General features: G+C 45.3%; 1 protein-coding gene across 1 annotated transcript in view; it reads left to right on the top strand.

Annotated features, from left to right (window-relative positions):
- LOC119962385 (EEF1A lysine methyltransferase 3-like) overlaps positions 1 to 13620 on the top strand; it is a 44182-nt gene that overhangs the window by 11788 nt on the left and 18774 nt on the right. Inside the window, exon 2 of the mRNA XM_038790346.1 lies at positions 9370 to 9682. Coding sequence (XP_038646274.1) covers positions 9527 to 9682 — 156 coding nt within the window. The 5' untranslated portion in view covers positions 9370 to 9526. The remainder of the gene's footprint in view (positions 1 to 9369; positions 9683 to 13620) is intronic.

The following is a 13620-nucleotide window of genomic DNA, read 5'->3' as shown; positions in this document are numbered from 1 at the left end:
AGTGCAGCTTTTCTCATACCTCTTCTTTATCAATACCCACCCAATGTCTCAACGATCCCTCTTTCACTACAACCTTGGCTGAATTTTCTTCCTTGGTAAATACAGGTACAAAGTACTCATTCAGTACCTCAGGCTCCAAGGATAAGTCTTGTTTTGGTCCCTAATCAGCCTATTCTTCCTTTTTCCACCTTTTATATGCTTATAGAAGACATTTAGATTCCACCTTATGTTGCCTGTCAGTTTCTTCTCATAATTTCTCTTTGCTGCTCTGATGCAACCATCAATTTACGCGAAACAAGGAGTAGAAGTAAACTGTGGCTTTAATTGACTAGAACAGTGCCTGCCTGCGACTGCTCTGGTACTGAGAGCCGCCTACAGGGCTGCTGCTCTTTATACCTCCCCTCAAGGGGTGGAGCCAGGGGCGGAGCCCACAAAGGCACCAAAATGATACATTCCAGGTAATACCTTACAATGGAGGAGCCCTTATGGCAATAGTGTGATACAGTTACCTACATGGTGAATGGATAATGCAATACGTTCACCACATTCTCTTACTTTTTTCACTTTCCCTCAGAATATTCTATATTTAGATCTCACTTGATCAACTTAACATCTGTCATACATACCCTTTTTCATTTCATCTTATTATCTATCTCATCGTCCAGGGAACCCTGACTTTGCTTGTCCTACCTTTCCCAGTTGGGATAAAATGTGCCTTGACTGGACTTGAATTATCTCCTCTTTTAGGGCAATCCATTGTTCAATTGCAGTCTTACCTCTAAAGCCTAGATCCCAGTTTGCCTAGCTCAGATCTATTCCCACCCCTTTAAAATTGGTCCTTTCCACAATTAATAATTTTTTACTCTGGATTGATCATGGTAATCATACTGAAATATCAGGACCTTTAATATAGTTTAGCTTTACTTACTCTTGTGTGTATGTTGCTTATCATTTTTTCAGAAAACATGATAATGATCCTCTTACAGTTGGCGCCAGATTACGGCAGTCGGATTTATTGTCATCTGTCAAAGCTAACAGTCAGAGAATGTGGGGAATATTTATACTGTGGAGTGAGAACCCCGTCCAGAGAACCCAGATTCTCTGACTGTTAGCTTTGACAAAGAGTCATCGGACTCGAAACGTTAGCTCTTTCCTCTCCCTACAGATGCTGCCAGACCTGATGAGATTTTCCAGCATTTTCTCTTTGACCACATTAGGTGTTTTTTATAGAATACGATTGCCAATTCAGCGAGTGCTGTGACTTTAAAAGACATACACAGGGGTTTCTATATACATGCACACACGCACACAAAAGATACAAAGTGGGAGGGTAGATTAAGAGTCCACAAAAAGTAAATAAAACATTTTTTTTAGAGCACCCAATTTTTTTTTTTAATTAAAGGGCAATTTAGCATGGTCAATCCACCTAACCTGCATGTTTGGATTGTGGGGGTGAGACCCATGCAGACACGGGAGAATGTGCAAACTCCACACAGACAGTAACCCCGGGCTGGGATCGAACCTAGGTCCTCAGCGCTGTAGGCAGCAGTGCTAACCACTGCGCCACCTTGCCGCCCTAAAAAGAAATCAATTGTAGATGGATCCTGTTGATTGATAACATAGAACATAGAACAGTACAGCACAGAACAGGCCCTTCGGCCCTCAATGTTGTGCCGAGCCATGATCACCCTACTCAAACCCACGTATCCACCCTATACCCGTAACCCAACAACCCCCCCCTTAACCTTACTTTTATTAGGACACTACGGGCAATTTAGCATGGCCAATCCACCTAACCCACACATCTTTGGACTGTGGGAGGAAACCGGAGCACCCGGAGGAAACCCACGCACACAGGGGGAGGACGTGCAGACTCCACACAGACAGTGACCCAGCCGGGAATCGAACCTGGGACCCTGGAGCTGTGAAGCATTTATGCTAACCACTATGCTACCCTGCTGCCCCTAACTTGGATGGTTTCAGTCTTTGCTCGATGGTCTGTCCAAATTCTGTGTCAAGTCGATTTAAAGATGTTGAAAGCTGTAGGGTGGCATGGCGGTACAGGGGTCAGCACTGCTACGTAACAGCACCAGGGACCTGGGTTCAATTCCGGCCTCAGATGACTGTCTGTGTGCACTTTGCACTTTCTCCCCATGTCTGCGTGGGTTTCTTCCAGGTGCTTCGGTTTCCTCCCACGTCCAGGTTAGGTGGATTGGCCATGATAAATTGCCCTTAGTGTCCAAATGGTTAGGTGGGGTTATGGGGATAGGGTGGGGATGTGGGCCTCGATAGCGTCTTTTCTGTCTTTTCTTCTGGAGTTCATGGTGGCTGGATTGATATTTAAGATACTGCCTGTGGTGTGTGTGGCTCGTCAATAGACAAGCAAGCTGACAGAATGGATGGAGATGTAGACTGCAAGTTCTTCTCTCGCCATTTATCAATTCAGGATCTTTCTGCCCTTACTCAGCTGTCCCCAGAAGCGTTCTTAGGAGACAAAAAGGGTTAGCTTATCATATTACCTCCTCTCGCTGACTGGCCAGTCACTTAAACATAGTCACAACAAGTCAATTCCAGGTCTATTGTTTAAGAATGATTGGGTTAGGGCAGCACGGTGGTGCAGTGGGTTAGCCCTGCTGCCTCACGGCGCCGAGGTCCCAGGTTCGATCCCAGCTCTGGGTCACTGTCCGTGTGGAGTTTGCACATTCTCCCCGTGTTTGCATGGGTTTCGCCCCCACAATCGAAAGATGTGCAAGGTCGGTGGATTGAAAACGCTAAATTGCCCCTTAATTGGAAAAAATAAATTGGGTACTCTAAATTTATTTTAAGAAAAGAATGATTGGGTTATAGTATAGCTGATGGAGTTCCTTTCTCAGCTGGGTCCATTTATCAAAGTCTTATGACTGAATTGAATGACTTGGTCAACACCCAGCAGAATACACAGGCTATGTCTGGATGTATTTTTGTGAATGATTCAGGAGATGGATCATTTACACTTATCTAAATTGTTGCTTCTGGTGGGCTATTTCAAGACAGCCTGGTTCCTTTGTAATTTGTACGGTACAGCTATGTAAATGTTCAGCCATTTTAGGAGCTGTCGCTTAAAGTCACTTAAAATACACTTCTTCAGTCTTTTAAAACTCATCTGGTGATTTCAATCTACTCAATTAATAAAGTTGTTTTCGATATAAAACATGGTTTTAGAACAGGAACCCTACCATGCTTTCAGAGAGGGAATGCAAGGGTGCGAGCAAAACTGGAGGAAATTGGATAGACAAGGCTGAGGAACTTGTCATTCACAGTGGGAGGGATCCTTGGTTGAAGAAAAACGAAGACACTTAGAGGCACTAGTATGTAAAAAAATATGGTGAAAATAGAGGAACTGGGAAAATGCAGGGTGTAAAATTGTAGCTTTGGGAGTCAGTGGGTTTCTAATGAATGTTTATTGACATGCTATTCCCAGAAATGGAGACAGAGAAGTCGAGGAAGGGAAGCAAAGAGTTAAAGATAGATGATGGGAAGGTGAGAACACGGAGGAAATTGGAAGCAAAATTTATGCATTTTCCAGTTCAGGGCAGCAGCAGGAAGTAGCACCAATCTAGTCATCATTATACTGGAAAAAGATGAAGGAGGTGGACTGAGTTGGACTGGAACAAGATTGTTCCGCACATCCCAGCGATAGCTAGTATCTATGTGCGTACCAAGAGCAGTATATTTTATTTGGAAGAAGTGAGTAGAGTTGATGGAGAAGTGTTTTGAGGAAGTCTTGACCAGAGTGGATTGAGGGCAACCAGTATTGTGTTGTTTTTGAACTTCCAGAACGCATTCAACAAGGTACCTCACAAAAGGTTAAGTCATAAGATAAGAGCCCATGGTGTTGGAGGGAGTGTATTGGCATAGATAGAGAATTGGATAATGGGCAGCAAACAGTGAGTGGGGATAAGGGGTTCTTTTTCAGGTAGGCGACCTGTAACCAGTGGGATTCCACAGGGATCAGTGCTGGACTGCAACTCTTTACAATTTATATTAATGACTTGAAGGAAGGAAGTGAGTGTACTGCAGCCAGATATAAGATAACACAAATATAAGTGGAAAGGCAAGTTGCGAGAGGAATACAAACAGTTTGCAAAGGGATATTGGTAGGTTACGTAAGTGGGCAAAACGTTGACAAATGGATTACGATGTGGGAAAATGTGAAATTTTTCATTTTGGAAGAGAGAACAAAAGATCAGAGTACTATTTAAATGGAGAAAAACTGCAGAAAGCTGCAACACAAAGGGTCTTGGAGGTACTTGGGCACAAAACACAGAAAGCTAGCACACAGGTACAGCAGGGAAGCTAATGGAATGTTGGCCCTGATTTCAAGGGGGTTGGAATATAAGAGTCAGGAAGTCTTGCTGCATCGTACAAGGTACTGGTGAGACCACATCTGGAGAACTGTGAACAGTTTTGGTCCCTTTATTCAAGGAAAGATATTATTCCATTGGAGATGGTTCAGAGAAGGTTCACGAGGATGATCCCCGGTTTAGAGGGATTGTCTTATGAGCAAAGGTTAAACAGGTTGGAACTCTACTCATTAGAATTTAGAAGGATGAGAGGTGATCTCATTGGAACAGAAAGGACTCTTAATGGGCTTGACAGGGAAAATACTGAGAGGATGTTTCCCCCCTTGGCAGAGTCTAGGACGGGAGGGCATCCTCTCAGAATAAAGGGGTGACAATTTAAGACTGAGGGTTGTGAGTCTTTGGAACTCCTTGTCACAGAGAGCTGTGAGGGCAGAGTCCCTGTGTGTATATAAGGCTGAGATAGATAAATTATTGATCAGCAAGGGAATCAAGGCTATAGAGAAAGGGCAGGAAAGTGGATGTGAGGAATGCTGGATCAGCCATGATCCTATTGAATGATGGAGCAGGCTCGAGGGGCCGAACAGCCTACTCCTGTTCCTATTTCTTATGGTCCGATGGTCAATATGAGAACAAGTTCAGCCAGGCTGAGAGGGTGGATGAGACTAGTTGGATTTCAGTTCAAGAAAAAGTGGAGAGCCCTCAGACCATGCTATTGGGGAAATTAATATGTAGAGAGATTGGATGTCCATGGAAAAGAGGAAATAGTTAGAGTCAGGAAACTGAAGCACTCTTTTAAAGGGATAGAGGACACCGGAAGAGTTATGGATGTAGGTGGGGAGAAACTGGAAAAGGGAAGAAAAAAAATAAAGTTGAAATAGGAAGAAATCAATTCAATGGAGCAGGAACTGTTTGAAGTGATAAGTCTACCAGGAAATTTGTGTTTGTGGATTCGAGGAAGAACAGAGATGCAGACTGTTTGGGGTTGGAGACTAGGAGACTGTAAGCCATTGAGGGAAGATGTCTCCAGGATATGAGGTCAGCGACAGTTCTGGACGTAAGAGATCGATGCTTAGTTTTGGGGTCAGGCGTCTGAGGTAGGTAGGAGGAAGCTGTTAGGTGAGGTCAGTTCGCCAGACAACTACAGCAGCACCTTTCTTGCAGGTTTGATGTCAATGTTGGGGGGTGCAGCAAGTTGAGAAGGACAAATGTTAGAGTAAGGGGGAAGAGAAATTGAGATGGCCAATGTCACGCAGACAATTCTCAATGAAAAGATCAAGGCTAGTGGCAGAGGCCTAGGTGGACAGGGAATTCTGGAAAATGGGCAAATGATTCCACTGAGCAGGTGGAAGCCTCTTGGCCAAAGAAGCGGGCATGGGTAAAGGCAAGGGAAGAGCTGAGCTCAAAAGTCACTGGGGTAGGGGTGTAAGGGGTGAAGTGGAGATCTTTGTATGGACAGATTGTTCAGGGTCAGAAAGTGGAATGTCAGAGAATGTACGGTTAGGAGAAGGGTTGGGATCAGAGAGAGAAGTGAAGGGGAAAAAGAATCCAGAGAAGCGTTGGTAACCAAGAGTTGTTATAGCTTGTGTTACGTAAACATCTGAAAGAAAGGAAAAAGGATTTTTGTTAAAATAATAATGATAATCTTTATTAGTGTCACAAGTAGGCTAACATTAGCACGGCAATGAAGTTACTGTGAAAATCCCCGAGTCGCCACACTCCGGCGCCTGTTTGGGAACAAATGCCACGAGGAAAAATGAAACTGCAAGCCAGGACAGGTTTTATGATAGCGTGCCTGTGCTGCTGAAGAGAGAGGTCTAGAGTGTGGATGTAGTGGAGCCTGGAGTGTAGATTTCAGGATCCGGTTCGAAGAGTACTGAAGGTCTTGGAAATATCAATAATCAGGAGTGGATCCAAAAAAGAAGGGTGTGATTCTCCGGAATGATCTCCAAGTGTAATAACCAGCGGGAACTGCTGCGAGCTTCCCGTCCCGGCAAGGCCGGCAATGCTATTCAATGTTAATTGGTCCTCACGGGCTTCTCGCCATCAAAGGAAGGCTCGCCAGCCAATTCGCCGGGACCGTGCTCACCAGCACCCCCCTACCCCCCCCCCCCCCCCCCCCCCCCCTAACAACCCCAGTCAGCTCGCAACCATGGCACTGAGAAGGCTGGCCTCAAGATTCAGTGATGCGGACCTGGCCAGGCTCCTGAACACAATGGAGATCAAGAGGGGCGTCCTGTTCCCCCGAGGGTCGCAGAGGGTGAGTCACAGGGCATCCAGTGCTGTCTGGGATGAGGTGCCGGTGGCTGTAAGATCTGGTCAAGAGAAAGATTGAGGGCAGCACGGTGGTGCAGTGGTTAGCATTGCTGCCTCACGGCGGGGAGGTCCCAAGTTCGATCCCGGCTCTGGGTCACTGTCTGTGTGGAGTTTGCACATTCTCCCCGTGTCTACGTGGGTTATGCTCCAACAACCCAAAGATATGCAGGGTAGGTGGATTGGCCATGCTAAACTGTCCCTTAATTGGAAAAAACAATAATTGGGTATTCTAAATTTATTTTAAAAAAGAAAAGTAATGGAAAGCAATGAAGGTGAACAAGCTAAAAGAAGCAAATAAGAAATCCAGTTTGAGAGAAGAGCAGAAATAATGTGGGCATTCTGGAAGGGAGGTTGCTGTGAATTAAACACTGAAAAAAAAGGAAAGTACTGCAAATGCTGGAAATCTGAAATAAAGACTGAACTTGTTGAAAATACTCAATCGGTCAGGCAGCATCTATGAATAAACAGAGTTATCAGTTCAAGTCTGTGACCTTTCATCACAACTTTGAAAAGTTAGAAATGTAGTAAGTTGTACCCTGTCTTAACAAAAGAACATAAGAACTAGGAGCAGGAGTAGGCCATCTGGCCCCTCAAGCCTGCTCCGCCATTCAATGAGATCATGGCTGATCTTTTGTGGACTCAGCTCCACTTTCCTGCCCGAACACCATAACCCTTAATCCCTTTATTCTTCAAAAAACTATCTATCTTTATCTAAAAAACATTTAATGAAGGAGCCTCAAATGCCTCACTGGGCAAGGAATTCCATAGATTCACAACCCTTTGGGTGAAGAAATTCCCCCTAAGGTCAGTCCTAAATCTACTTCCCCTTATTTTGAGGCTGTGCCCCCTAGTCCTGCTTTCACCCGCCAGTGGAAACAACCTGCCCGCATATATCCTGTCTATTCCCTTCATAATTTTATATGTTTCTATAAGATCCCCCCACATCCTTCTAAATTCCAATGAGTACAGTCCCAGTCTACTCAACCTGTCCTCGTAATCCAACCTCTTCAGCTCTGGGATTAACCGAGTGAATCTCCTCTGCACACCCTCCAGTGCCAGTATGTCCTTTCTCAGGTAAGGAGACCAAAACTGAACACAATACTCCTGGTGTGGCCTCACTACCTTAATACAATTGCTGCATAACCTCTCTAGTCTTAAACTCCATCCCTCTAGCAATGAAGGACAAAACTCCATTTGCCTTCTTAATCACCTGTTGCACCTGTAAACCAACTGTTTGATACTCATGCACTCGTACACCCAGGTCTCTCTGCACAGCAGCATGTTTTAATATTTTATCATTTAAATAATAATCCCTTTTGCTGTTATTCCTACCAAAATGGATAACCTCACATTCGTCAACATTGTATTCCATTTGCCAGACCCTAGCCCATTCACTTAACCTATCCAAACCCCTCTGCAGACTTCCGGTATCCTCTGCACTTTTTGCTTTACCACTCATCCTAGTGTCGTCTGCAAACTTGGACACATTGCACTTGGTCCCCAACTCCAAATCATCTATGTCAATTGTGAACAATTGTGGGCCCAACACTGATTCCTGAGATACCACTAGTTACTGATTGCCAACCAGAGAAACACCCATTAATCCCCACTCTTTGCTTTTTATAATTAACCAATTAACCATTTATCCATGCTACTACTTTACCCTAAATGCTATGCATCTTTATCTTATGCAGCAACCTTTTGTGTGGCACCTTGTCAAAAACTTTCTGGAAATCCAGATATACCACATCCATTGGCTCCCCATTATCTACTGCACTGGTAATGTCCTCAAAAAATTCCACTAAATTAGTTAGGCATGACCTGCCCTTTATGAACCTATGCTGGGTCTGCCCAATGGGATAATTTCCATCCAGGTGCCTCACTATTTCTTCCTTGATAGATTCCAGCATCTTCCCCACGACCGAAGTTAAGCTAACTGGTCTATAATTACCCGCTTTCTGCCAACCTCCTTTTTTAAACAGTGGTGTCACGTTTGCTAATTTCCAATCCGCTGGGACCACCCCAGAGTCTAGTGAATTTTGGTAAATTATCACGAGAGTATTTGCAATTTCCCTAGCCATCTCTTTTAGTACTCTGGGATGCATTCCATCAGGGCCAGGAGACTTGTCTACCTTTAGCCCCATTAGCTTGCCCATCACTACCTCCTTAGTGATAACAATCATCTCAAGGTCCTCACGCGTCATAGCCTCATTTCCATCAGTCGCTGGCATGTTATTTGTGTCTTCCACTGTGAAGACCAACCCAAAAAACTTGTTCAGTTCCTCAGCCATTTCCTCATCTCCCACTATTAAATCTCCCTTCTCATCCTCTAAAGGACCAATATTTACCTTAGCCACTCTTTTCTGTTTTATATATTTGTAGAAACTTTTACTGTCTGTTTTTATATTCTGAGCAAGTTTACTCTCATAATCTATCTTACTCTTCTTTATAGCTTTTTTAGTAGCTTTCTGTTGCCCCCTAAAGATTTCCCAGTCCTCTCGTCTCCCACTAATATTTGCCACTTAGTATGCTTTTAACGTACATCTGGTCTTAAGGTGTAGCCACAGTTCAGGTTGCCTGTAAACTCACTTTATTTCCTCACTCTAGTAATGAGGGCCCTTTGAAAACTCTCAGATATTGTGTTAATGTGTTATTACCAAGTTTATTACTGAGATAAGGGAGACCAAGTAATTAAAGTTCATGTTGTTGCCAGGTGAGAGTATCTATTGCAAGCAAGGAGACAGATTCGCATCTGGGCACTGGAAGGAAGCTGTTCGTGGATTGGAAAAAGCCAACCAGGATCAGAACCTCTCCACTTTGAATTGAACAGAACAGGATCAGAACAGTATCGCGTGAGTTTGGAGAAGACAATGCAAGAGCAACAGGAAAATAAATATTCCACGAACTCCTACGCCAAGGAGGAAATCAGCAAACTAGAAAGTCGCTATCAGTTTTGTGGGCACACTTTGAAGATCACTCGGGACTTCAGCAGTAACCTTGGGATATCAGCAATAATCTGGGAAGCAGTAAGTCAAAAGTTTTTTAATACAATCCCTACGCTGCAGGAAGCCATTCAGCCGATCGAGTGTGCACTGACCCTTTGAAAGAGCATCCTACCTATGTCCACTACCCCACCCTGCACATCTTTGGACTGTGGGAGGAAACCGGAGGAAACCCACGCAGACACGGGCAGAACATACAAATTTCAAACAGTCACCCAAGGCCGGAATCGAACCCAGGTCGCTGGCGCTGTGAGGCAGCAGAACTTTTTTTTTAAAATTCACTTAAGGACAATTTGGCTTGTCCAATCCACCTACCCTGCATATCTTTGGGTTGTGGGGGTGAGACCCACACAGACACGGGGAGAATGTGCAAACTCCACATGACAGTGACCCGGGGTGGGATCAAACCTGGGTCTTTGGCGCAGTGAGGCAGCAGTATTAATCACTGTGCCACCGTGCCACCCATCAGGTTTGATGTAAATAGGGCAGTGGGTTAGCCCTGCTGCCTCACGGCGCCAAGGTCCCAGGTTCGATCCCAGCTCTGGGTCACTGTCCGTGTGGAGTTTGCATATTCTCCCCGTGTTTGTGTGGGTCTCACCCCCACAACCCAAAAGATGTGCAGGCTCTGTGGATTGGCCATGCTAAATTGCCCCTTAATTGGAAAAAATGAATTGGGTTCCGAAATTTAAAAAAAAGTTTGATGTAAATGTGTTGATCTAACAGAAATCAAGCACATCTGTAACCTCTGTTTCCTACTTGAAATATCCAACTCATTTGATGCAGTGTATTTCCATATGAAACACATAGAATGATAGGAACAAGCAACATTTGACCGATTATAGCATCAAGAAGTCCGAGCAAAATTAGTCGATGGGAATCAAGGGAAAAACTTCCCAATGGTTGATGTCATACCTGGCACAAAGGAAGATGGTTGTGAAGGTAAATCATCTCAACTCCACACCAACCATCGCCCGTGACACTCAATGACATTATCATCACTGAATCCCCGATTAACATCCTGGGGATTACCATTGATCAGAAACTGAACTGGACTAGCCATATAAATCCTGGGGCTACCAAAGCAGGTCAAAAGCTAGAAATCCTGCCAGGAGTAATTCACCCCCTGACCCTGACCCCCCTCCAAGCCTGTCCATGACCTACAAGGCACAAGTCAGGAGTGTAATGGACTAGAGGGTGGCATGTGGCGCAGTGTTTAGCACTGGGACTGCGGCGCTGAGGACCCGGGTTCGAATCCTGGCCCTGGGTCACTATCTGTGTGGAGTTTGCACATTCTCCCTCTCGGGGGTCTGGGTCGGGGAGGGGAAGATATCCGATATCTACAAGCTTATGCAGGAGAAGGAAGAGGCGTCAGTAGAGGAGCTGAAAACGAAGTGGGAGGGGGAACTGGGGGAACAGATCGAAGACGGGACATGGGCTGATGCCCTGGAGAGGGTAAATTCTTCCTCCTCGTGTGCGCGGCTTAGCCTCATCCAATTCAAGGTGCTGCATAGGGCCCACATGACTGGGACGAGGATGAATAGGTTCTTTGGGGGTGAAGATAGGTGTGCCAGGTGCTCGGGGAGTCCAGCGAACCATGCCCATATGTTCTGGGCATGCCCGGCATTGGAGGAGTTCTGGAAGGGGGTGGCGAGGACGGTGTCAAGGGTGGTGGGATCCAGGGTCAAGCCAGGATGGGGACTCGCGATCTTTGGGGTTGGGGTAGAGCCGGGAGTGCAGGAGGCGAAAGAGGCCGGTGTGCTGGCCTTTGCGTCCCTAGTAGCCCGGCGAAGGATTTTGCTACAGTGGAAGGACGCGAGGCCCCCAAGCGTGGAGACCTGGATCAATGACATGGCGGGCTTTATTAAGCTTGAGAAGGTTAAATTCGCCCTGAGAGGATCGGTGCAAGGGTTCTTTAAACGGTGGCAACCTTTCCTCGACTTTCTGGCTCAACGATAGGGTACTGGGACAGTAGCAGCAGCAACCCGGGGGGGGGGGGGGGGGGGGGGGGGGTGGGTGGGGGGGGGGGGGGGGGGGGGGCGTGATTATGTTAGCTTATTTTATTTAAATTTGATTTATCTAATTTTAATTTATGGTTAAGTTCTCTTGTTTGGGGGGGGGGGTGGGGGAATGTGATACATGTGATGTTACGGTATGGGGGGAATTGTGGGTGTTATGGGGCTGTTAGTTGCATATTACTGCTTTTTGCTATACTTTTTGTTATATTTTCTGCAAAAAATTCCAATAAAAAAATTTAAAAAAAAAAAAAAAAAAAAGAGTTTGCACATTCTCCCCATGTTTGTGTGGGTTTCATCCCCACAATCCAAAGCTGTGTAGGTTAGGTGAATTGGCCACGCTAAATTGCCCCTTAATTGGAAAAAAAATTGGGTATTCTAAATTTATTTTTTAAAAAAGTAATGGAATACTCTCCACTTGCCTGGATGAGTACAACTCCAACAACGCTCAAGAAGCTCAATACCAGGGCGGCATGGTGGTGCAGTGATTGGCACTGCTGCCTATGGCGCTGAGAGCCCGGGTTCCTTCCTAAACACGGGGTCACTGTCTGTGTGGAGTTGGCACATTCTCCCCGTGTCTGGGTGGGTTTCACCCCACAACCCCAAAGATGTGCAAGGTAGGTGGATTGGCCACACTAAATTGCCCCTTAATTGGAAAAAAATAATTGGGTACTCTAAATTTATAAAAGCTAAAAAATATATATTTTTTAGAAAAAGCTCATTACCATCCAGGACAAAGCAGCTTGCTTGATTGGCATCCCTTCCACAAACAGGCAATCCCTCCACTACCGGCGAGCAGTGGCAGTCATGTGTACCATCTACAAGATACACTGCAGGAACTCACCAAAGTTCCTTCGGCAGCACCTTCCAAACCCACGACCACCACATCTAGAAGGACAAGAATAGCAGATGCCTGGGAACTCCACCACCTGGAGGTTCTGCTCCAAGTCACTCACCATCTCACTTGGAAATATATTGCTGTTCCTTCATTGTCACTGGGCAAAATCCTGGAACTCCATCCCTAACAGCACTGTGGGTGTACCTACACCACAGGGACTGCAGTGGTTGAAGAAGGCAGCTCATCACCACCTTCTGAAGGGCACCTAGTGATGGGCAATAAATGCTGGCCTTGCCAGTGACGCTTACATCCCATAAAGGATTTTTCTTTAAATGAAGAAAGACCACCAAGTTTGCCTTCTATCATCCTTGTATGATGCAACCATATTGGTGTTATTGATTAATCATTGTAATCAATCCATTTCAATGAGGCCCAGACACAAGGTGAGGAAAACCTCAGTGGTGGATAGTTTTGGAAACCATAGGTCCCAAGTTATCCATTCTTAGCATACATGTTACACTCACCACACACAAATTAGGCAGATACCTGATCCTAGACCAAAAAGAAGTATCCTGGGGAATTAGAGTCATAGATGTTGACAGCATGGAAACAGGCCCTTAGGCCGAGCTTGTCAATGCTGCCCAGTTTCTATCACTAAGCTAGTCCCACTTGCCTGGATTTGGCCCATATCCCTCTGTACCCACCCTGCCCATGTAACTGCCTAACCGTTTTTTAAAGGAAATAATTGTACCCGCCTCTACCACTGCCTGGCAGCCTGTTCCAAATGCTCAATACCCTCTGTGAAATTATTTCTCCTCTGGTCTCTTTTGTATCTCTCCCCTCTCACCTTAAACCTATGCCCTTTAGTTGTAGACTCCTCTACCTTTGGGAAAAGATGTTGACTATCTACCTTATCTATGCCCCTCATTATTTTATAAACCTCTATAAGATCACCCTAAAACAACCTACGCTCCAGGGGGAAAAGTCCCAGCCTATCCAGCCTCTCCTTATAACTCAGACTATCTAGTAAATCTCTTTCTAGTTTAACAATATACTTCCTATGATAGGGTGACCAGAACTGAACACAATATTCCATGTGTGGTCTTACCAAT

This window comes from Scyliorhinus canicula, chromosome 2 (assembly GCF_902713615.1).
Source record: "Scyliorhinus canicula chromosome 2, sScyCan1.1, whole genome shotgun sequence".
Classification (NCBI taxonomy): Eukaryota; Metazoa; Chordata; class Chondrichthyes; order Carcharhiniformes; family Scyliorhinidae; genus Scyliorhinus; species Scyliorhinus canicula.
This window is presented reverse-complemented; position numbering and strand designations above follow the sequence as displayed.